Raw genomic sequence first — 26472 nt, 5'->3', positions numbered from 1 at the left:
AGCAGAAATATAGGGATAGTTCTAATTGTGTTTAAGTCATCTGAGGGGTGTCAATATCCAACTGGCCACCTGTTCGGTTTTCTGTTATTTATACTCTGTACCTTTTGAATAACCTTACTGCCAAGCACTTCATCCATTATATTTTCTCCCTCTTCACACTTTTATTGGCCACCCGCTACACTCTATGAACTGTCTATTCAATACCATTCCGATCAGCCATTCCTTCTGTGTCCTTCAATTATACACCTTCTGATAAGCTACCCTTCTATACACCTGCTAGGAAACCCATTTGTTACACAGCTTGCCAGGTATTGCAGTCCACCAGTAATTTTGCAATGGTTTAGCACAGCATTTGATCCAACAGCAACCAGTTATATACTCACCGAAAGCTAAAATGACTCAAGTTTAGACTTCCTTTATAGGTACTTTCTTTATCACTATTTCTTTATAACTAATTTGAATGTATATTTTAATTTTGTGTACTTAACATTACATCAATAAAGTAGTCCTGAAACTGAAGCAGATTTATGACTGCAATATTAATGTTTGATTCAGCACAGCAGTGTTTGATCTGACAACACAAAAAAACCAGTCAGCCCATGGGACCATTATTTTTCTAGACTTGACAGCCAATTCTGAACTAAGAGCCTGAATTTACATGATGCATGCGTTATATGCAACAAAATAGAGACCATTCCTATGGCAAGTGCTGTATTTTGATAGCTTTGATTGTTTTTCAAAATACAGAGTTATAGTACTGTGCAAAAGTCTTACGCACATATACATAGGTAGGGTGCCTAAGACTTTTGCACAATACTATAGTAATTTTATGTACTGCATTGTACTGCTGCTACACAAAAAAAAAAATTCAGGACATAAGTGAGTGACAATAAACTTAATTCTGCTATGGGTCTCTGTTGTGGACAGAGTGGGAAAGTTGCAGGGAGAGGGAAATCATGGTAGAGAAAAGGGGAAGGGAGAAAGTAAGGAGTGGGAAGCACCACAGAGACATTCTGCAATGATCAATTAACCAACTGTTTGATATCAAAAATAGCTTGCCTGGTGTCTCAAGGTTGGGTGTATCTGCACACACGCCACCCCCACCCCTGGCATTCCTTCTCTGCCAGCTATTCCACACCCCGCCAGTGGTGCTCCATCTTCACCATTCTCAACATCCTTGCACCCGCCAGATATACAATCTCCACTCCACTCTACTCTCCGCTCCACATTTATAAATACAGTACTGTGCAAAGGTCTTAGGCACCCTAGCTATATATATGTCCCCAAGACTTTTGGACAGTACTGTATATGAAAGCCACTCTCAAAGATATTGTGCAAAATTACGCTACACAAGCAAAATACATTTAGAAAACAAGTGAAATACTGCACCAACACCATACAGATTTGATGGAACATGTTACTCAGTGCTAAGTGCTCCCAAGAAATGTTTCCCAATGTGAGCTTTTGACCATATCTCTCTCCAGAGACTCCCTAACTTTGTAACATTTTCCAGTCTGACAAAATCACTGCACACTTCCAACTCTAACTTTGTAATCAGTCCCAATTTTAATTACTCCTCCAGAGGCAGCACGCATTCAGCTGCTGCTCTTGCCCTGTGCCCTAGAGTTCCCTCTGTGGCGCTCCTGGCCATTTTTTCTTAAGATTTTTGTTAAAAAATCTCTCCCTGACCATGTTTCTACACATCTGTCCTGATATCTCATGTGGTGCAATGCTCCATATTGTTTGACAATGATCATTTCGATCATTTAACTGCACAGGAGCAGCTATATTTTGCAAAATTTTGTTGATATTTTAACCAATGCAAGAGAATAATCCATATAATGTGCCAATCCATTTTCTCCTCCATTTTCTCTCTCCTAAAGTTGTTAAAATTTAAAGTTTGTCCTAAATGAGATGCATTTCTCCCTGGCATTCATTCTCCATTTTAACAGCATGTTATTGCTTGCAATACCCTTATTTCATGGCTGCAACATCCCTTCTACTGATGGATCTAATATTAGGTGCTACCTTAGAATTCTTTAGCATTCGGTTCAGCACGGTTTCAAATATCTTCTCATATTATTCTTACAAAGAGGATAGAAAGCATGAAAATAGGAGCAGTATAGTCCACCTGGTCCCCACGTCTGTCATTCACCATGATTATGGAGGACCCTACCTCTTCCACTGTATCAGTTCCCCATTGCCTGCAATTCCTTGATCTCTCAAAAACATCTACCTCCATCCATTTCTAATGAGCCAGCCAGCAAACTATGTCACTACTGCTAGAAACAAGTTCAAACAAATCTATAAGTCACTATGTGCCACATAAGTCAGAAGCAAAGTACATAACTTTGTAAAATAAAAAGAAGAATGAGAGGAAGCTCCAACAGGATCACAATCATGCATGACAGTCACTTGTTCCATCCTGCCTCAGCCAATTCTTTGAGAGATCCATCCAAATAGGTCCATTTCCCCACATCAGCTCTGCTAATATTCCTGTTTCCTTTTAACTCTCATGCCACAATGTCATGCAAAGTTCAGATTTGGACACAAAAATTACTAAATTGATAAGAAGAATTTACCAAGGTTTTTAAAGTGTGTTTCAAAGACCCTGCACTATCACCATACAAAATCCTGACTATGAATTATTCCACTAGATGTGAATACCATTTCATTTCCTCCAAAAATTGTTCAGTCTGGATAAGAAACCACATGGCCAAGGTGCAGGAATGGATTTCAAAAATATAAATGCAATCCACTCTTGGGAAACAAATAAGCAGTGCTCACAGGAAAAAAAAATGCCCAAAGTTGCAGCATTGACTTTTGTAAAGAAGACACAGCTGCGGCTTTTTCACCTGTGTTGCCCCACAAGTATTGTGGAATACTGCGCTGCATCAAAATTGTCTTCCTGTCCGGAAAGCCAGGCATGTATAAACACTACAGTGAACTTAACATTTATTTTCTCTTTCGTATTGGGAATTGGTAATTTTAGAGCCCTGGGAAATTTGCACTAAATTTCTAAGGAAATGTGGAAAAAATATAGTATTTGGTTTTACAGCAGCCCTATGCCAGATATTTTTCCATTAGTCCCATTACAAGTGAAAGCAATGCTCTCCATGGGTCTGGTTAGAACAAATTCTAAACTAAATTTAAGTAATCCCTTATTTTTATTTTTTTTTAACCCGCAGGAAAATATGAAATACATTAAATGATATATAGATATTTAAAGTGCAAACGTCACAGAAGCTGGTGGACTCCAAGCAAAATTGTGCCTTAGAGTTCTGCAGCACCACTTGCAATATTAGACATTTTAAAATTTGGATTGCGCATATTGTGAAGTCTCTATGCAGAAGTCTGCAGAAGAAACTTGTTTGTCCATGAAAAGCAGAACTAAATTAAACTATGTCCAACAGACCTGAAGGACATCCCCAAGATCTGCTGTGCTGATGTCCGGGTCTTCTGTAGTGTTGAAAGGCACTGGATTAATTCGAACAAGAGTCAGGGCTCGGGGTTCTGGATATCTCCACATCATCATCGCTGGATGCTCATCAGTCTCATTGTAAAACACAACTTCAAAAACATTTGGCAACTTTTGTGCATCTATAAATGAGAAATATAATTTAGATTACTTAAAAGTTCTAAAGATTCATATTCAAGCCCGATATAGTAAATACACAAACAATTTCTATTTGAGTATCCCTTTCGTTTGATATCTATAATTTCTTTCAATTTTACTTGTTCATCCCTTTCTTTCCACATAACCATTCATTCATACACATGCATTCACTGAACCAGATTTCTGCCATTCAGGAATATTCTGCAGGTACTGCAGTGCTCTCACAGCTCTAGAGCCCCAGATTCAACCCCAATCTTGGAATGATCAAGGTGTATAAGAAGATTAGAGTCAGCTCCTTTTTCCCCAGGATGGAAATGACTAATAGGGCATAATTTTAAGATGATTGAAGGAAATAAAAGGGAAATGTCAAAGGTAGATCTTTTTTACAGAACGACACGTTCATGAAACATACTGCCAAGGGTGATGGTAGAAGTGGACACAATATGGAGATTTAAGAGAATCTTAGATAAGAACATGGATGATAGAAAAATGGAGGGCTATACAGGAGGTAAAGGTCAGATTGATCTTGGGGTAGATTAAAAGGTGGCACAACATTGTGGGCCGAAGGGCCTGTACCGTGCTGTACAGTACAGGCCCTATGTTCTATGAGCCTGTGAGGCTGCTACAAGCAAGTTTTTCATTGCACAGTACATCACCATCTTTATGCATGTACCAACAAACTGGACTTGACTTCTCCAGGGTATGCAGGTTTCATCCCATTTCTCAAAGACGCACAAGCTGGTAAGTTAATTTGTGACTGTAAGTTACTCCTAGTGTAAATGGTTGGTGGGAGAATTGATGGAGAAGGGAGGAGCTCAGCAGCAGCATTCTCTTCTCTGACTTTCAAGTCTAACTCCAGGTACTTGTGTACTTCTATCAAACACCTAGTGGAGTGTGACAGATTAGGTGTTGAATGGCTGCTTCCTTGGGGTGGCAAGATTAGACCAGGTGAGTGTAGTCTCATAGTTAGAAGCCAGCTATTTAAAAAATGAGATGAGAAAAGTTTCCTCATTCAGATGATCAAGAAACTTTTGAATTTTTCACTTGATTCTCCATCTGAGAAATCCCATGGCTTCAAGAAACCTCAAGAAGGTGGCATCCATCACTAAGAACCATGACCATCTAATACAGGGGTTCCCAACCTGAGGTCCAAGGATCCCACTGTTAATGGTAGGGATCCATAGCATAAAAAGGTTGAGATCCCTTCATCCAGGAAATGCCCTCTTCTCAGTACCATCGGAGATGAGGTGCAGGAGTTTGAAGACCCAAACTCAATGGGAACAGCTTCTTCCTCTCTGCTACCAGATTTCTAAATGGACAACGAACCTATGAACACTATCCCATTACTGATATTTTTTGCACTATTTATTTCATAATATATTGTAATTTTTATATCTCTGCACTGTACTGCAGCCACAAAACAACAAACTTCATGTCATATACACACAGTGGCCACTTTATTATGTAAACCTCTACACCTGCTCATTAATGTAAATATCTAATCAGCCAATCATGTGGCAGCATCTCAATGCATAAAAGAACACAAACATGGTCAAAAAGTTCAGTTCTTATTCAGAATAAACATCAGAATAGGGAAGAAATTTGAACTAAGTGAGTCTGACTGTGTAATGATTGTTGGTGCCAGACTTGTGGTTTGAATACTTCTGCAACTGCTGATCTCCTGAAATGTTCACGCACAACAGTCTTTAGAGGTTACAGTAAATGGTGAGAAAAACAAAAAAAAATCCAGTGTGCAGCAGTTCTGTGAGTGAAAATGGCTTGTCAAAGACAGAAATCAGAGGAGAATGGCCAAACTGGTTCAAGCTGACAAGAAGGTAACAGTAACTCAAATAACCACGTGTTACAACAGTGGTGTGCAGAAGAGCATCTCTGAAAGCACATCACTTCGAACCTTGAAGTGGATGGGCTACAGCAGCAGAAGGCCACAAACATACATTCAGTGGCTGTTATATTAGATGCAGGAGGTATCTAATAAAGTGGCCACTGAGTGTAAGTCAGTGATCATAAATATGATTCTGAAGTACAAATTTATCTTATGGCAAAAAATTCAGTCCCTTCCTCGACATTACAGGCTCACTGAATTACTCAAGATACTGGTCCACAAATGTACCAGGTTTCAGGGATTCCTCTGCAAAATCAAATCACACCACTGCTCTCTCCCACCTTCTCTCTTTAATCTTCTTCTGCTTTATAGTTCCAGCTATAACATTACCCCTCTGTTTGGTTCACTACTGGGAGAAAATGCGATAAAAAACACAGGTAGAAATACTTCGTCAAATCCATTTTTGTCTTTTACTCACTTTCAAATGTTTTCTTAAAAACCATGCAAAATATTGATCTCTTTCCTCAACCCTCATTTTTTTTTGCGATATCTTTGGAAACGTTCACATTACACCCATTCGACAAATGCATTCTATTAACTTGTGTAATGATCTCAACATACAAACTAGGACCCTATATGTGGTCATTAAAATAACTTGGCCAACAGATCTCATTATTTAAGTTGCAGCACAGAATGAATGCTAATATTGCATTTCCCTTCCTTACCAGCAACTCAACCTGCAAGTTAACCTTCAGGGAATCCTGCACGAGGACTCCCCACATTCTGAACTTTCTCCCCATTAAGAAAATATTCTATGCCTTTATTCCTTCTATCAAAGTACATAACAATACACTTCCCTGCACTATATTCAATCTGCCACTTCTCTGCCTATTCTCCCAATCTGTCCAAGTCCTTCTGCAGACTCCTTGCTTCCTGACCACTACCTGTCCTTCCATCTATCTTCATATTGTCTGCAAACCTGGCCACACAACCATTAATTCCATCATCCAAATCAATGGCATATAACATGAAAGGAAGTGGTCCCATTACAGAAATCAATGGAAGGCAACTAAAAAGCCATAAGGAACACAAATAGTCAACCAGAAAAGGCCTCCTTTATTCCCACTCTTTGCCTCCTGCTAGTTAGCCAACCTTCTACTCACGCTAGTATCTTTCCTGTAATACCTTGGACTCTTACCTTGTTAAGAGCCTTGAATGGCTCCTTGTCAAGAGCTTTCTGAAAATCTAAGAATACAATATCCATTGATTGTTATTTGTCTCTTCTGCTTGTTATTTCTTCAAAGAATTCTAAAAGATTTGTCAGGCAAGTTTTTGCTGTCAGGAAACCATGCTGAATTTGGCCTATCTATCTCCAAGTACCCCAAAAAGGTCATCTCTAATAATGGACTCCAACATTTTCCCAAGTGCTGAAGTCAGGCTATCTGAGCTATAATTTCCTTTCTTTTGTCTCCCTTCCTACTTAAAGAGTGGAATAACATTTGCAATCTTTCACTCCTCTGGAAGCATTCCAGAATCTAGTGATTCTTGAAAGATCATTATTAATACCACCATAAATTCTTCAGCTACCTCTTTCAGAACGCTAGGGCATAGGCCTTCTGGTCCAGGTGACTTATCTACCTTCAGACTTTTCGGCTTCCCAGGCATCTTCTCCTTAGTAATAGCAAATACCCCCATTTCTGCTCCCAACACTCCTGAATTTCTGGCATACTGTTAATACCTTCCACAATGAAGACAGACACAAAATACTTGTTAAGTTTGTCTGCCATTTATTTGTCCCTTATTACCACCTCTCCAGCATATTTTCCAGCAGTCCAATATCCACTCTTGCCTCTCTTTTACTCTTTATATAGCTGAACATACTTTTGGTATCCTCTTTTATATTATTGGCTAACTTACTTCCAGATTTCATCTTTTCTCTCCTTATGCTTTTTTAGTTTCCTTCTGTTGATTTTTAAAATCTTCCCAATCCTCTAACTTCCAATTAGTTTTTGCTATATTATATGTTCTCTCTTTCCTTTTATGTTGTCTTTGACTTCCATTGTCAGCCATGGATGCATCATCCTCTATTCAGAATACTGCTTCAACTTATAATACTATGACTTTAAGACCTTGATCTTCTTTGAGGCCAGCAAAGATCTACAAAGTGGTGAATTGGAAGGATCAAGGTAATATCCACATCTCAAGATCTGCTATGGGAGCGGCAAATGAAATGCCACATTTGCAGCAATAAGCAATCTGTTCGAGCAACTCAGCAGGTTGAGCAACATCTGTGGGAGAAATTGTTGATGCTTCAGGTCAAAATCCTGCATTCAGGATTGATACCAGATTTTACTCTGTGACTGAAAACTTCTGAAGTGGCCTGGTGTAGCAACTGATTAACATCAATGAGAATTTTGAAAGGGATAGGTAAGAATAGTGGCAGGAAAGTTGTTTCCACTGGTAGATGAGACTAGAGCTCAGGGACACATCCTCAAGATTCGGGGGAGTAGAGTTAGGACAGAAATGAGGAGGAACCACTTTTCCCAAAGACAGGTGAGTCCATGGTCAGATCAGCCATGATCTTATTGAATGGCGGAGCAGGCTCAACAGGCCAGATGGCCTACTCCTGCTTCTATTTCTTATGTTCTTATTTTCTAATCTGTGTCTCTGCATTTACCACCACAGAAAGCTGAAGCCAGATATGTTCAAACAACTGCATGCTAAAGAGGGCTATTAAGAAGGTTTGCCATGCTGTCCCTCAAGATGTCTGATGCTGTCATGGACACTGAGAACAAGCAAACTTCTAAACTCTCTTCACATCACAGCAATGGGATTCTTGCTCCAAAACTGTTATGGTACATTGGCACAAAGTGGATAGTTGACTTCAATTTGCTTATAAATAATTAGGCAGATAATAGTTCATTCTGCAGCCAAGGGAATCAATGGATTTGCCACCCCTATCACAAATAACTGTCTGTTTACTTTCAGATTGATTTTAAGCAGTCCTCTTTATCTTTATTCTTTGCCAAGTTCACTGTTTTAAATCATGCATGATGTATGCTTTTTCAAGATCTTTTGGTCAGGAATTTTGAGACTGCGCCATATAAATCACTCTGTGGTATCAAGGCTTAAAGATATAAGAAATGTACGGAAAATGGTTATAGTGAACAGTGGAAACAGCTTTTGGAGGAAAACACTTTGAAAAGCTTATGCATTAAAATGTACAACATTTTAATTATTGCCTTTGGACTAACACTAAAAGTTTCATTTACTGAGCATCCAAGCAGGATATCTGAAAGATACCTAGACAAACTTAATTTCATCCTTTCACTCAATCCTCCCCACCTGTCTGCAACTTGAAACACACTCATTTTCTCACTTTTCCTGTTCTGAAGAAGGGTAGTTGATTTTCATTTCTCTCTGCACAACTAATGCCTCACCTGCTGGATATGCAGTACATTTTCTGCTTTTATTGAAGCAAAATGTCCATCTTGACAAATCACCTTAACTATTCAAACAGGTTTACGAGCTCAATAGAGAAACCAGCAACTATGACTCTCCCGCTGATCAGCATATTTATGACATTAGTGAACCAGTGTCCAGAGACATGAAAAAATGTTCCATTGACTTGGCCTCATATTCATGGATTTAAGTTTTGTTAAGGAAAAGGTGGTACAGTAATGGTGAGCATAAAATATCAACCTTCTGTTAAAGATAAACATCTGGTTCACTTATCCTTGGGAGTGCTCCTTCCAGTGGGGGATGATCGAGTTTCTGCCCTTGAACAGTCCTGTTCTCGGCCTTCAGCTGGGTGGGTCCTTCATTGCCTGGGCCTCGACAGTGCATAAGAATTCATGGACATCATGATTGCTGTCTGGCTGCTGGATCTCCTACACTTTTTCCAGCCACCATATGGACTACAGGTCACAGATTTTGTTGGACTTTTGCCTTCAGAATCCTGGAGTTCTGTTTTTAATCCCAAAAGACATGTCAGTCCTAGTCATCCTTGGAATGGAAAAGGCTATGATTAATTTGATCCTTGATCTTTGGTTGTTCTCATAACACCGCTTACTTATCTTTTTCTGGCAGAGAAGCCAACAATCTTTTATTATGCTGAACACAGTTGACCTAGCACTCTGGACAATCTGTGGTTCTTATGCATGATCTCAATCACCCCTTTTCATAGAATGGTACTGCACAGGAACAGACCCCTCGGCCCTCAGCTCCATAGATACTACAAGATTTGTTGAGTTCCTAAGGCAGTTTGCTATTTGCTCCAGGTTCCAGCATCTGCAGTCACTTGTTTTCAATTTGTGCTTCTTGTTGATGGGAAGTCATATAGTTGTCAATGAGGGTCTGCCTCAGTGAATTTTTCTTTACGGCTCTTTGAGTCCTTTAATGTGGGCGATAAAAGCATTTCTGTTGCCATGAGACATTTGATGACTGTGCTTGCCATAACTATCAAGATGTGCACGATATGGACACCTCTTCTGAATCTTTGAGGGCAACAATATAATCTAGCAAAGGCTAGTGTTTAGATCGAGGGTACGGTCTTGAGGCCATGTACTAGTTTAACTGATAAAACAGCCTATGGGTTATGTCAAAAACATTTTCCGAACATTTTGGCACATCTTTCTCATCAGTTGATTATTGACCATCACACATTTCAAATCAAGTTTATTGCCATACTCACAAATAGGGTGAAGTACAGTTCAATGAAAAGCTTGTTTGTAGTGTCATCATAGGCATGTAGATACAGATAACACACAGAATATAAATGAGAGTGGAATAAAAAACTGTACAAAATACAAGAACCTAGTGAAAAAAAAAACATAAGGACACAAGTCAGTTTCAGAGAATAGAGTCCATTCTTGCCCAAAATCAAAATGAGTGAATTCTCTGTTGGACATGAGAATTCACTCATTTTGATTTTGGGCCAGGAACTGGTCAAAGTTGGGAGTAGAACTTCTGCTTGCACCTATCCATTAGTTCCAGAGTTGGGGCATATGTACGGATGGTTACAATTTGCTGGCTGCTTTAGAGTAACTAGAATATATAAAGATTACTAATTGTACAGAATTAAGATGCTAAATCAGCTAATTCGATGGCAAAATCCATCATATTAAAGTAACCCTCCTGTCCTACTTTGCCCTTCCAAAGATTTATCAGCTAGCATATTCTTTGACTTGGCCCTCTGCTGCCTTTCATGTCCAACCAAGGATGGAAATATTAGTATTAGTGCTCCAGCCTTTTTCTCAATCTTCCTTGCTGCAAATCTGTGGGAAGCAACTTCATCTTTGTCATCTCCACTTCAGGGTCTAGGTTATCCGATCTTCAATCATCACATTTGTGCAAGTGCTCATTTGGAAAACAAGTTCCAGGTTATCAATGACTCCTTCACTTCAGAAGAATGGGCCTTAAGATTAATGTCCAGAATTCAGAGGTATTCTCATAATTTGATATCAAGGTATCCCAAGATATCGCCAATCAAATCAACCAAGACCTAATGTGAGATCCTGGAAATTATACATCCTGTTATCTGGCTTCAACCTCTAAGACAGAGAGAGGGGGGGGGAAGATGGGGGAGAGAGGGGGGGAAAGATGGGGGAGAGGGGGGGAGAGAGTGGAGAGAGAGGGGAGAGGGGAGAGAGGGGGAGGGGGAGAGAGGGGGAGGGGGGAAATAGGGGGAAGGGGGAGAGAGGGGGAGGGGGAGAGGGGGAGGGGGGAGAGGGGGAGAGGGGGAGAGGGGGAGAGGGGGAGAGGGGGAGAGGGGGAGAGGGGGAGAGGGGGAGAGAGGGAGGAGGAGAGGGGGAGAGGGGGAGGGGGGAGAGGGGGAGAGGGGGAGGGGGGAGAGGGGGAGAGGGGGAGAGGGGGAGAGGGGGAGAGGGGGAGAGGGGGAGAGGGGGAGAGGGGGAGGGGGAGAGGGGGGAGGGGGGAGAGGGGAGAGAGGGGAGAGAGGGGGAGAGGGGGAGAGGGAAAGAGGGGGAGAGGGAGAGGGGGAAAGAGGGGGAGAGGGAGAGGGGGGAAAGAGGGGGAGAGAGGGGGAAAGAGGAGGAAAGGGGGGAGAGGGGGAGAGAGGGGGAGAGAGGGGGGGAGAGGGGGGGAGAGGGGGGGAGAGGGGGGGAGAGGGGGAGAGAGGGGGAGAGAGGGGGAGAGAGGGGGAGAGAGGGGGAGAGAGGGGGAGAGAGGGGGAGAGAGGGGGAGAGAGGGGGAGAGAAGGGGGGAGAGAAGGGGGGAGAGAAGGGGGGAGAGAAGGGGGGAGAGAAGGGGGGAGAGGTGGGAGAGAGGGGAGAGGGAGGGAGAGGGAGGAAGGGGGGAAAGGGGCAGAGGGAGGGAGGGGGGAAAGGGGGAGAGAGGGGGAGAGAGGGGGAGGAGGAGGGGGAGAGAGGGGGGAAAGAGGGGGATGGGGAGAGAGTGGGGGAGGGGAGAGAGAAGGAGAGGGAGAGGGGAGGGGCAGGAGGGAGAGGAAGGGGCAGGGAAGGGGGAGAGAGAGTGGGAGAGGGGGGAGAGAGGGGGAGGGGGGAGAGAGGGGGAGGGGGGAGAGAGGGGGCGAGAGGGGGAGAGAGGGGGAGAGAGGAGAGAAAGAGGTGGGAAAGGGAGAAAGAGAGGAAGAGGGAGAGGAAGGGGGCAGGAGGGAGCGGGAGGGGGAGGAGGAGGGAAAGGGGCAGGGAAGGGAAAGGGGAGGGGAGAGAGAGAGCGAGAAAGAGGGAGAGAGAGAGCGCAGGGGGAAAGAGAGAGGGGAAGAGGAGGGGGAAGGAGAGACAGGGGAGATGGGAGGGGAACCAAATGGAGCATAATATGTGGAAATCTGAGATTTTTGTTTAGTTTGGAAACAATGGAAAAAACTAATTATTATTCTTAATGGAATGAGACACCAGAGTGTTGTGATAACAAACAACAGACTTGCAATGGTGGCAGTAAAAACAAGGCTCATGAGACTGATTCCTAGAATAAAAATGATAAACAGGTTAGGCTTACTTAGAAATTCTTATTAAAATGTGAATATGCGTAATATGGAGACTTGCAAATATGTGAACTACAAGGGTGTCAAGGGCTATGGGAAGAGAGCAGAAAAGTGATGTTGTGGCCAAGAATGAATTAGCCATGATCTTCTTAAATGATGCAAAAAGCTCAAGAGACCAATTGGCTTGCTCCTGCATCTTACTTTCTAATATTCATTAGGACAGTCTTGCAGGACTGGATATTTTTAGACAAGCTCCATGAAAAACAGTTTTTATGCGTCAAGTTAAAGATCTTGGGGGATTCGTTATGCTGCGTTGAATCACAGCAAACAAAATCCCATTCTGCTACTCTGACACAGGCTATTTTAACATCACTTTCAAGTTCCAACTGTTTATCAGGCAAAAACAATTATTCTCTTGATTTGCGACAGATGAGAAATAATTCTGAGCTATGCCATTTGCTATATGGGACATAGCTTGTTTGCTTATTGACGTTGCCTAGACATTTATGTTGCAGATGTTCTTATGTATTATCTGCTGGAGATAATATTTCCTGTGACCTATGGAATCTTACAGATGTCTGCCCTTTCCAATAAAGAGATTATCTCAGAATTTAATTTATCCAAATTTCTGTTCTTTGACTTAAGAAAGCAGCCAGATGTGTTTTAAGGTTTATTTGGATGAAAGAAGCAAACCTCAAGTTTCAGCAAGTCTGTTATTCCAGTGTATAAACAGACCTTGTTCCAAACCTTGTCACTGTAATCACATACTTGAAAATTTTCTTTGAAATCGTCAATTATCAATGATTGATATTAAATTCTTAGTTGTGGTACTAGTCCAAATAAGTTTGGTTAATGATCTGAAATAAATCTAAACACACAATCTTTTCATGTTAAAAGTATTTTCATTTTGATATTCTAAATTTAAAATCAATGATTTTCTACTGAGGCACTGTGGATATAAGATACAGCGACAGTACACCATTGCAAGCTAATGCTGGAAAGAAAACATTTGCCTTTGGAGTGGGGGGTTAATTAGAAAATGAAGCAAAACATTTATAGATCTGTTATGACTTGAATATCGTAAGTAACAAAACTAACGTGTACACTGTGTTAAGGCTACGATACAATGCAGCGACAATCTTTAACTGGCAGAACAGAATCAATGAACTTGGTTTATTTCAGTTCCTGTTTGTATAGCCCATTTTTTTTAAACAAAGAATCAAATTACTCCTACTTTCTTGCTCTTTCACTTAAATCCTGCAAGTGTATAACCACATTGAAGTGGGGCACAGTAGAGTAGTGGTTAACATAACGCTTTAGGGTTCAATTCCTGATGTTGTCTATAAGGAGTTGGTACGTTCTTCCTGTCACCTCCAGGTTTCCTCTGGGTGATCTGGTTTCCTCCTATATTCCAATGACATACGGGTTAGGAAGTTGTGGGCATACTATGTTTTGGGCAGTCCCTGGCATATCCTCAGACTTGTTGGTCATGTGGTGCAAATAATGCATTTCACTGTATGTTTTAATGTTTCAATATACTGTACATGAGTCAAATAAATCTAATCTTTAATCTATAATAGTTTTGCTTATATTTTAATAGAGTGCTTCAAGCATAACTTTCCCCAAGAGCAGAAACTAAAAATAAAGTGATTGAGAGCATAACTGAGAGGAAAAAAAGCTGTTGACAATAGAGAGAATGGTAGCAAGTTAAATTCATTCACAGAAGTATGTTGAGGACTAATGTCTCCATACTAAATGACAGAGGATAATTGGACAGCAGACGCGTCTGCAAAGGTTTTAATCCCATTTGTAGGAATGTTCCAAGGAAAATTTTGACTCCAAGGCAGATTACCAAAAGCTTGTTAAGTTTTAAGGAAAAAGAAATGGAACTGTAGGTTTTAAAGAAAAGAAGTGTGGCTAAAGATGTAGGCTCCAAAGGTGGCACGATTAAATCCAAGGATAATCAAGAAAACAGAATTGGATAAACATAAATAACTCACAGGCATGAAGAGTAGGATGATGATATGAAGGGATTTCAAAGCAGTAACATTATTTTGAAATTCATGTGCTCAGCATACAACGGTGGTCATGGATTAGTAATAGTCAATGAAAGGTAGGATACATATAGCAAAATTTCAGATGACCTCGTTTACAGAGCCAGGGAGGATGACCCAGCATGTAATGGAATAGTAATACACACAAAATGCTGGAGCAGCTCTGCAGGTCAGGCAGTATCTACGGAATGGAATAAACAGTCAACATTTCGGGCTGAAACCTTTCATCAGGTCTGGAAGGAAAGGGAGAGAAGCCAGATTAAAAAGGTAGGGGGTGGACTCTGTCAGAGTACCACCCAACCTTACTTAAATCTGGATAGCCTCCAACCTGACGACATGAACATCGATTTCTCTAACTTCTGGCAATTTCTCCCCCTCCCACGTATCTCTTTTTGCATTCACCATTCTGGCTCTCCTCTTACCTCTTCTCTTCTCCTCATCTGCCCAGCAGCTCCCTCTAGCTTCCTTCCTCCTCCTCTTTCTCCTATGATCCACTTTCCTTTCCTATCAGGTTCCTTCTTCTTCAGCCCTTTGCCTTTTCCATCTATCACCTTCTAGCTTCCCACTTCATTTCCCTTCCCCACCTTCTTCCTCATCTGGTTTCACCTATCGCCCACCAGCTTGTGCTTCTTCCCTTCCCCCACCTTCTTATTATTGTGTGTAAGCACAACCAAGATGATGCTGGTGAACCATGGAGACATGTTGCCAGCTGCTTACAAAACTTATGAATATACCTCTTCTGAATTACACTCACTTCAATCTGCAGACTGCAATTTCTGTTTAAGCAACATACTTTTGCACCATCTTAATAAACTAGTGATTTCACCATCAAGAAGCTGCAGAGGATCGTAAATTTAGTCGGCTCCATCTTGGGTACTGGCCTACAAAATACCCAGGTGTCTCAGAAAGGCACCGTCCATTATTAAGGACCCCCAGCACCCAAGGCATGCCCTTTTCTCATTGTTACCAGAACCTTGAAGGCACACACTCAGCATTTCAGGAACAGCTTCTTTCCCTCTGCCATCCGATTCCTAAATGGATATTGAACTCCTGATCACTACCTCACTTTTTAAATACATACTATTTCTGTGTTTGCATGATTTCTAATCTATTCAATATACATATACTGCAATTGATTTACTTATTTATTTTTTTTCTTCTATATTATGCATTGCATTGAACTGCTGCTAAGTTAATAAATTTCAGGACACATGCCAGTGATAATAAACCTGAATCTGATTCTGATCTTCTGAAGGACTTGGTGACTTAACCCCTCAAGCATGCAGATACAACACCTTTAAGCAGACAAAGGTATATTGCCATAGCCAGAAGAGAGGAGAGGGGAGGGCTCCAATCCAGGCTGATATGCCAAGAACTGAAAGTTCCTCTACCCAGCAACTTGTTAGCAAATGTACAATTGCTGGAGAACAAGACTGAGGACCTAAGGACAAGATTGCTGGACTGGAGGGAAATGAGGATTTATTCCGTTCTGTGTTGTACCAGAGATATGGCTCACTCCAAACATGCTGAATTTGGTGATCAGACCTGAGGCCTTCTCAGTACACAGTATGGGCCACATAGCTGATTTGGAAAAGGGAAAAGGAGGGTGTCTGGGTTTCTCAATAGACTCTGTGCAGTGTTCAGATGCAGCGGTCTTGGTCTTGTCGCACTTTTGTTCCCCCAGCCTGGAATATCTAACAATTATGTGCTGACCATTCTACTTACAAAGGGATCTCCTCTGTGATCTTGACTTCAGTTTACATACCACTAAAATCTGATGTTAACCAGATACCCAAGATATTGAATGCTGCTATCACTAAACAAGAAAGTGCCCAGTCTGATGCATTTCAAATCACAGTCAGGGATTTCAGTCAGGCTTGTCTGAAGAAATCTCTGCCCAATTATCATCAGCAAGGAATATGCAGCACCAGGGGCCCCAACACATTTGACTACTGTTATACAGTACTACAATTAGGAATGCCTACCATTCCATGCCTAGACCGCATTTTGGGAAATCTGATCAATTGCTGTCCTTCTCCTACCTGCATACAGACAGAAACTAAAGAGTAAGGTTCCAGAGATAAGGACAGCAAAGAGGTAGTTGCAGATAGCAGAGGAGTGGCAATGGAATTGCTTCAAGTTGATGGACTGGGCTGAGGACCTGAATGAATAGTTGTCACGGACATTATTAAAACAATCATGGAAGACGATATCCCCACAAAATCATTCAGAGTTTTTTCCACCAGAAGCCCTGGATGAACCATGAGATCCGCATTCTGCTGAGGGTCAGATCAGAATCATTCAGGTCTGCCGACCAATTGAGATGCAAGAGGTCCAGGTATGATCTCTGGAAAGCCACCTCAGGTGCAAAGTGGCAATTCTGGACCAAACTTCAGTCACCGAGGCCAAAGTGAGAGCATTCTTCAGGAGGGTGAACCCATGGACAGCATCCAGCCTGATGGGGTATCTGGTCGAGTACTAAAGACGTGTGCTGATCTGGAGCGGCTGGAGTGTTCACCGATATCTTTAACCTCTCACTTCAACAGTCTGAGGTAACCACTCGCTTCAAGCTGCTTCAATTACACCAGTGCCTAAGAAGAACACTGCCTCGATGACTATCATCCAGTCGCACTTACACCAACTGTGATGAAGTGCTTTGAAAGGCTGGTGATGTAACATCTACTCCTGCCTGAGAAGTGACTTGGATCCTTTCTAATTTGCCAACTGACACAACAGGTGCACAGCAGATGCTTTTTCATTGGCTCTTTGCTTTACTCTGGAACATCCGGACAGCAAAGATGCATACAATAGGATGCTCTTTATTGACTACAGCCTGGCATTCAACATTATCATCCCTTCAAAAGTAATCAATAAGCTTCAAAACCCTGGCTCAATACCTCCTTGTGCAATTGGATCCACAATTTCTGCACTTGCAGACGTCAGTCAGTTCAGATTGGCAACAATATCTCCTCCACAATCACTGTCAGCACGGGTGCACCACAAGGCTGTGCAATTAGCCCCCAGATCTACTCACTTTATACTTATGACTGTGAGGCTAAGCACAGCTCCAGGGTCATATTTAAATTTCCTGAAACACCACAGTCATTAGCTAATCAAAGATGGTGACAAATTAGTAGTTAAGAGGGAGACTGAAAATATGGCTGAGTGGTGTGACAACAACCACCTCTCACTCAATGTCAGTAAGACCAAGGAGATGATTATTGACTTCTCGAGGACGAAACCATAGGTCTCTGAGCCAGTCCTCATCAAGGGAGCAGACATGGTGGGGATCAGCAACTTTAAATTCCTCAGTGTTATCATTTCAGAGGATCTGTCCTGGGCCCAGCATGTAAATGCAATTACAAAGAAAGCAAGGTAGTGTCTTTACTTCCTTAGAAGTTTGCGAAGATTCGGTATTTAAAGCTTTATCAATTTCTACTGATGTGTGATGGAGAGTTTATTCACTGGTTGTATCATGGCCTGGTATGGAAACATCAATGCCCTTGAATGGAAAATACTCCAAAAAGTAGTGGATACAGCCCAGTCCATCACAGGTAAAGCCCTTCTCACCACTGAACAAATCTACATGGAGCGCAGTTGTAGGAAAAAAAAACATCATTAAGGACCTCCACCACCCAGAGTATGCTTGCTTCTCATTGCTGCCACTAGGAAGAAGGTACAAGAGCCTCAGGACCCACAACACCAGGTTCAGGAACAGTTATTACGATCAGGCTCTTGACCGGAGGGGATAGCTTCAATCAACTGAACTGTTCCCACAACCTATGGACTCTCTTTCAAGGACTCTTCATCTCATGCTCCATATTTATTGCTTTTTTTTCTCTCTATCGTATTTGAACAGTTTGCTGTCCTTTGCACACTGGTTGTTTGGCCGTCCTGTTATGTGCTGTCTTTCATTTATTCTATTGCATTTCTTGGATTTACTGTGTGTGCCTACAAGAACGCGAATCTCAGTGTTCTACATGGTGACTTCGATGATAAATTTACTTTGCACTTTGAATTTATTCTGGCTTCTTCCTCTTTCCTTTCCAGTCATGCTGTAGAGTTTCGGCCCAAAACTTCAACTGTTTATTTCCCTCCATAGATGCTGCCTGACCTGCTGAATTCCTCCAGCATTTTGTGTCTGTTGCTCCAGGTTCCATCATCTGTAGGATCTCCTTTGTTTATGGATCGGAATAGTGAAGCTTGCAGGTGAAAAGGAATGGTTGAGAATTTCAGCAACAAATAAAATAACCTAATGTAGGAGTGGAGTTTGACAACATTATGGCAATTACAGGCTCCTTGATGCAGTACTCAGTCAAATGCTGTCTTGATGTCATTACACATCTGGAATTCATCCTTTGATCCAGGTTTGAGTTATGGTTGAGCAAGTGTCACTTGATAGCACTAGTGATGACAGCTTCCATCATTTTGCAGATGATTGAGAGTAAAGCTGATTGGGTTGTATTAAGTAGATTGGCTGATTTGCTCTTTGTGAGCAGGATATACCCGGGCAAGATTCCACAACTGAAGTCATCAATCTGAAATATTAACTCTTGTTTCTTCTCTACCAGTGCTCCCTAGCTTGCTCAGTATTTCTGTGCTTACTAGTTGAATTTCAGATTTCCAGCCCTTATAGTATCTTCTGACATACAAAAAAAGGGATGACACCAGAAGAACTCACAAGCTATATTGGCAGCCTATTTGGGAAGGAGTACTGTTTTAATATCAGGATTTAGGTTGGCAAGAAGTTAGATTATGACCAATATAAAGCAACTCACACAAAATGCTAGGGGAACTCAGCATGTCAGGCAAGGTCCATGGAAATGAACAAACGGTCAACATTTTGGGCCAAGACCCTCCTTCAGGACTGGAAATGAAGGGGGAAGACACCAGAATAAAAAGGTGGTGTGGGGGAAGGGAATGGAAAGAGCATTGCTGCAATTTGTTCGGTGGGAAAGGTAAAGGGCTGGAGAAGAAGGTATCCGACAGGACAAGAGAATGGATGACAGGAGAAAGGGAAGGAGGAGGGGCACCAGGGGGAGGTAATAGGCAGGTGAGGGAAGCAAGAAGCCAGAGTGGAAAAGAGAAGAAAAGTTGCTTTGGATTACTAGCATCTGCAGAATTACTTGTGCTATCAACAACATAAAATGATTTCCATGACAACCAATTAAATTTCTGACAAGTAACTACATTGGCTAACAAATGAAGGAAACATCAGCATCCAAGTTGCCTAGCAGCTGTAGTGACATTATACAGCTGACAAAAGTGCCCGACAGCATTATGTGATGCATCCACACAGTCTGAAAGATCACTTATAAGGGACTACGCATCATTACAAATAATGAAAGAAATTTTCTGAGAAGTTACATGTTTATGAATATTTTGTTAAGGGGTATCAATATACTGTACAAGAATCCTAAAAGAACTTCCTGTTTTTATGGCTTTTCATTAGCACCTTCAAATTATGGAATGATGACATTAATTACTGGTCAATTGGAAATTCCATATCAGCCTTAGATTCAGCTTTTCAATGTATTATGATCCAATATGTGATCATATTACTACCACACACTAAAGTTTGCTTTGATGTGGCAGCATAGAGTGACATTCAATATTATGTGTTAATCACACAACACTCTCAAATGGTTTTATAACAGAGGTTACCTGTACAATTAAGATCTTACTCTGACTGAAACAAAGGTACATAAACATTTCTGCACCAACCAAACAGTTCAAAACTTGCACTCACTCATCATAAACACCATACAATGGGAAGAAAGGAAATCTGGAGTAAGTAGAAAGGAACTAAGCTTGTAATTTTACCAACTGTGACTTCTGTTCACATCAGTGTTTTTTTCAACTGTGTATTAAAATTATTTGTTGGATATCACTCCCAATATATAGATGCTTTGATTTAAGAAAGTAGGCATTCTAATCTTGTTTTTTTTTCAAAATTCTGTTCACAAGCCACTTAGTCCATCCTATCCTCTGGCAACTACATGAAACTGAATCATCCGAGGTCATACACAAGTTTGAGTTTTGGACCTCACTCTATGGCATCATCAAGACTGCTTTAATGTCATCCAGCTGAGCCTCAAATTATCTGTTGCTAAATCTTTCATTTGTGTCTTCATTATGTACTGAGGTGACTATTCCAAAGTTCTCCAGCCCAGTCTTCGTTCCTTCTTTGGGATCATCAGAAGTCAACAAAGCAGGAGTAGTCAATTTCCCCCATCCCGCCTCACTCCTCAGTATCTAGTAACAATATCATAAGGTCACATAGCACTGAAACAGGCCTGTTGGCCCACCAGATTCATGCTGACCACCAATTATCCTTCCACTAATCCCATTTACATGGTCCATTACCTTCTACAAATACCCACATCCATAACTTGGTCCCTCAACCAATGTTGGTAAAGCAGATGAGTTGGTCATTATTCCTTTGTTCTTCACGTGAACTTGACAGATAAAAATAATCTAAGTACCTCTCACCCCGTGTCTATTGAACTACACTGGATCCTGGTTAAGCAATAAGCAATGCTTTAATTTTAAAATCCTTACCCTTAACTTCAAATTCAAACACCACCCCCGCCATGGGTCTTTTCTCTCTGTAACCACCTCTGTAAACTCCTTCAATTCCACAACTCTCTGAAATATAATAATTCTGCTTCACTCTGTCGTCTTAAATATCCATTTAATCTTGCTTAATGCCTGAGCCTATAGCTGCCAAAGCCCTTAACTCTAATATTTCCCCCAAATGCTCCCCTCCTCTCTTACTTCTTTAAATACAATCTGTAAAACCTACTTTTCTGACCAAGTTTTTGTTCTTCTACAGCAATATCTTTTTATGTGGAACGGATCAGATTTTTTGTTAACAGCTCTTTGAATGAAGCACACTAAGTGGTTTTGCTACATTAAAGGTGCAATTTAAATGGAATTTGTCACAGTTGTTATTGAGTATTAGATGTGGTCTCATAATGAGGCAAAATAGATCTGACGTGTCACACTATTCATACACCAATACCAATGTTGGCTGGATTGTAAGTACAAGATCAAATGAATAAAAGGACATCTACTGACAAACTGAAATTTAATGGAGATTGTTGCTGAAAAAATGGGATTCATGTTGGTACACTTAAAAATGATGGGGGATTTCAGCAGGTCACACAGCATCTATGGAGGGAAGTAAACGGTCATCATTCTGGGCTGAAACCTTTCACCAGCCCTATATACATTCACCCTATCTATACTGTTCATAACTTAGTATACCATTATAAAATCTCCCCTCATTCGCCCTTGCTCCAGGGCATAAAATCCTAATGTAGTCAACCTTTCCTTGTAACTTAGATCCTCAAGTGTAAATCTTCTCTGCACTCTTTCAAACTTAGAGACATCTTTCCCAGAAGTAGATGACCAGAACTGCATACTAAACTCCAAATTCGACATCATCAACGTCTCATACAACTTCAACATAAGTCCCAACACCAGTACTCCATGCCCTGATTTATGGAGATTAATGTGCTCATAGCTCTCTTTATATTCCCATCTACCTGTGACAATACTGTATTCCAAGGCGCCGGTCGTGCATGCACTCTGGTACAGCCGTTCCGATCTATTCTTACTTTTCAATTTACGTTATTTTTTGTATTTTTTTTCTCACGGTAACACGTCGAAGCTGCACCCTCTCTAACATGCTGGTAGAGAGAGTTTTATTTGGGTTTTCTTTAGTGCTGGAAATGGTTACATCCCGACACGCGAGACAGAAGCAAGGTTGCATTGTGTATTTTACGGACCAGCAAAGACCGGCCGGTTTAGCGAACAGAGCGGTGGACACCCCTGCTGAAATCCGGAGGAAAACACACAGAGGGGGATCACAAAGCCGAGGAAAGAGTACCGGGTCGAGACAACAGAGACTTTTGGAGAAGAGGAGTTTGGTGGGTAATACCGTTCTGACTGACTGGAAGTGCACTGAGAGCAGTAAGCGTAAAGGAGGTCGGTGCTTACTGTTCTGGCTAACAATGGATGGTGCAATCCGGGGTATATTACGATCGAGGAACGTGTTTGCAGACTGGATATTGAACTTTTTACTGTTGGACTTCGGCCAAATTCCACCATGATACAACACTTGGCGGCACGGGAAGTCGTTCCTGCCTGTGGCCATTGAACGTGCAGCTCCTCCCGTGGAGGGTCAGACACCCTGAGCCAATAGACTGGTCCTGGACTTATTTTCCATCTGGCATAGTTTGCATTTTGGTGTTTGATTGTTGGGGTTTTTTGTATTGCTATACTTACGCTCTATTCTTGGTTGGTGCCGCTGTAACAAAACCAAATTTCCCCGGGATTAATAAAGTATATCTATCTATCTATCTATTTATCTACACCTCAGTTCCCTACCATTCACTGTGTAAGTCGAAACTTGATTTGTCCTTTCAAAGTGCACCACTAGTCACAGGCCTCCAGTCAGACAAACATCTATGTATTACCACTCTCTGGGTTCGCTCACTAAGCCAATGTTGAATCCAACTGACTGCTTCATCCTGAATGCCAAGCAACTTAACCTTCTGGACCAGATTCCCATGTCGAACTTTTGTCAAAAGCCTCGCTAAAGTTCATGTAAACAATGTCTACCACCACTACCATCAACTTCATCAACTGTCTTCCCTTCATGCACTCCAGTAGTTGCTGAATACACGTCCTTCCAAATGAAAGGCACGAGTGCTACCACTCAGCCAGTGAGATGCACAATCACTTATAGTTTTAAAGAATGGGGAGAAAACCTGTACCAATTCGGCATTCAGCCAGCCTTGTATATCAACTTTCAGTGTGAGAGTCTCAATTTTATGAATATTTCCAAATGCGTGAAGCATAGTACGTTGATTTAGTGGGTTTAAAATGAAAATATGATTAGACAATGAGTTTTATGCAACATGATTTTTGGCATTACAATTGTCCTTGATCCTTGACAGCATGAAGAGTCATTAATGCTTGCAGTCTGTTCACTGAACATGAGATAGAACTAATCAGTGTAATTGAAAGTTTGACATCTGGCTAATATCCAAGGAGCATGAAACACAAGTGTCAGTTTAATTTCACTAAAAACTAACAACTTAAATCCAAGGCTCTTGCCAGTTATTTTGTAACCTTGCCATTGATTCCCTTTCTCTACAGGCTAAACTGGATTGCATAGGAAAACGTTAATAGTATCTGAAGCACGTCTGTTTCACTCCCCTTGCTTCTCTCTCAGTCTGTCACTTTCCACCCTAAGTAAGGATTGGGCTGATTTTGCACTCTATTTCCACCCCAACATCATTCAAGTCTGTTATATCTTCCAATACAATGGAATCACCTGCCCTTTCACCTTGTCGAGATTATTCTATAATGGAAATGCAACTAAAACTGCAGCTGCTGGATACTTGAAGTAAAAACAGAAAATATTGGTGATACTTAGCAGGTTAAGCAATATCTGTGGACTGAGAAACAAACTTAACATTTCAGATCAATGATGCAAAATCAATAACTTAAAGGTTCTTTCACTATTGCTTGGGTATTGCCAGCATTTTCTGTTTCAGTTTCTGTTTCCTTCTTTCCTGGCACCAAGTACTTCAGATGAAGCAGTATAGTTCTGCTAAGTTACTATACTGCATTCAGGGCTTATGATTTATATTTTGGAGAAACCAAATGCAGATTGGGCGCTTCACAGATCCCCTCCATTCAATCCATCAGATGAGTGAGAGTTTCCAGTTGCATATCCTTTAATTTTCTATCTCAATCCCATTCCATAGTTGGTCTCGTACTCAACTTTGATAATTCTCAACATAATGCACAGAACACCAGCACCACCCTGCTTCATCCAATCAATGTATGAAATCTGAATTCCGTTAACTCTAATCTTTTAAGCTCCCTCATCACAACTCCTTGTCTTTGTCACTGATATTTCTTTGGACATCTAGCCCTTACATACAAAAATGCCTTTTCTCTCCTCAAGTCCTTCCTATAATCCACCTCCAAAACAGATTTTGATTGCCTGTCTTGAAATATTTAGCTTGACATTCCAATAAAATTGATTATGCTTCTGCAAAACTCCAGGTGTGTTTTCTCCAAGTTCTGTATTTGGAAAGTTAAACAAATGCTATCACACTCCCATGCTTGGGAATTCTCAGTCACTGAAGAGAAATATTACAGAGAGCTTCCAAAACCAAAAAGTCCACCCCATTTGCCCTGGTCCAAGCTGTTTGCCCTAGGATGTTTTTTTTTGTCCCAGAATTCTACTGAAAACCTGGCTCCTGATGATTCACGTAGCTGGGTGCACTCACAGAACGGCATTGGCAACAAATGAGGCCCTGCCCTCCTGCCCCACCCCCACCTGCATCCTCCTTCCACTGTGACAAAATAGTCAAAAGATTTCATTGAATGATTTGAAATGATACAGTTTAAACGTGTGCTTATTTATTTTTGGTATTCATTTACTCATGTTGGAATAAGAGGTAAGGTCCAGGAATGAACTTTAAAAGAAAGAAGTCATTTAGAGCCACTGAGACTGGTGCTAAAACTGATAGAATTTTTACACCAAGACATATTAAGGGTGACAGAACTAAAATAAGGTTAAGCAACAGTTCATCAGCAATTTACCTAGTGACATAAAAAGCTTGAAGACCTGAAGTACACTCCTCATTTGCTTTGTTGCAGGAGCAATACCGGAGATGGCAAGTGGCGGCTCTTGTTTGTAAATCTGTTACTGTCAACTCCACAATCTAGAGATTTTTTTAATATAATAGAATAACATAAATACTTGAGCAATAATTCCACGTACCTGCATCTTGTATATATTGAAACTGCCCAGTTCTCAAATCATCAGAACTATGTTCAGTATTGAAAGCCTGGTGTCTGCCCATGATAGATGGTGGTGGCTGTGTGTGGTCTGACATCTGTGACTTGGCATCTTGCCTGAGATAGCCTTGGAGAAGTTCATGTAGCAGATTCAGGCAGTTCAAATGCTCTTGGCCCCAGAATATCTAAATAGAAACCAAAAAGAGTAGCACAACTACTGATAACGTGCATGGGAACACAACACTAAAAATCAAAGATCCACTTAAAACAGACTGACTAATAGAGTTTGGAATTCATTTCTCTATGATTGAACTACGTTTGGCCTTTTTGAAGCCAGCAATAAATAAAAATTTCATTGGGTTTGTTACAGCATTCGAGTATTATGTGCAGATCTGGTTGCCACATTATAAAAAGGATGCGGTTGTGTTGGAGAAAGAGCAGAGGAGATTCACCAGAATATTGACTAGATTGGACAAATTTAGTTATGGGGAAAGACTGGACAAGCTGTGCTGTTTTCCCTGGATTGAAGGAGGCTGCAAGGTGACCTGATATAGGTATATAAAATTCTAACATGTAGAGATAAGGTAGTTAGCCAGAATCTTTTCAAAAACAAGAGGACATGGGCTTAAGGTGAGAGGAAGGAGTTTTAAAGGAGATTAGAAGGGCAAGTTTTTTTTTATACTAAGAGTGGTTAATATTTGGAAATCGTTGTGGAAGTAATGGAGTCAGATGCATTCACAACATTTGAGATTCATTCAGACAGGCATTTAAAGAGGCAAGGCATGTTTACTGCTCCTTAAAACCTTGTATATTGAGCAGGAGAAAGGACCAACCACATGAGCTATTTCCCAACATTTCGTACAACTGCAACATCACACCCTTTACATTCAATTGCTCTGCTTGTATAAGCAAGCATACCAAAAATGCCCTTTTTCACTACTCTGCCCATGTATGTTGCAATTTTCAGGGAACTATGGATGTGCTCTTCAGGCCTCTCTGTATATCATTGCTTCTGAGGTTTCTGCCATTTAGTCTATATGTTCTGATAGAATGCGACCTTCAAAAGAGCACTACCTCACTTGACTGAATTAAATTCCATCAGTCACTGCTTCACTAAACTTCCCAACTAATCTATGTCCCCTTAGACAACACTTTGCTACCTACAGCT

The 26472-nt window shown here is 41.2% G+C and overlaps 1 protein-coding gene across 6 annotated transcripts in view; it reads right to left on the bottom strand.

The window, feature by feature from the left end:
- The window catches only part of LOC140197714 (intermembrane lipid transfer protein VPS13B-like), a 1066299-nt gene that overhangs the window by 131795 nt on the left and 908032 nt on the right, over positions 1 to 26472 (bottom strand). For all 6 annotated transcript variants that reach the window (XM_072258131.1, XM_072258103.1, XM_072258121.1 and 3 more), the window contains exons 38-39: positions 25288 to 25489; positions 3416 to 3600 (exon numbers count right to left, since the gene is read on the bottom strand). In XM_072258131.1, the coding sequence (XP_072114232.1) occupies positions 3416 to 3600; positions 25288 to 25489 (387 nt within the window). The remainder of the gene's footprint in view (positions 1 to 3415; positions 3601 to 25287; positions 25490 to 26472) is intronic.

This window comes from Mobula birostris, chromosome 1 (assembly GCF_030028105.1).
Source record: "Mobula birostris isolate sMobBir1 chromosome 1, sMobBir1.hap1, whole genome shotgun sequence".
Lineage (NCBI taxonomy): Eukaryota > Metazoa > Chordata > Chondrichthyes > Myliobatiformes > Myliobatidae > Mobula > Mobula birostris.
Note: the sequence above shows the minus strand (reverse complement) of the source record. Positions and strands in the feature narration are given on the sequence as shown.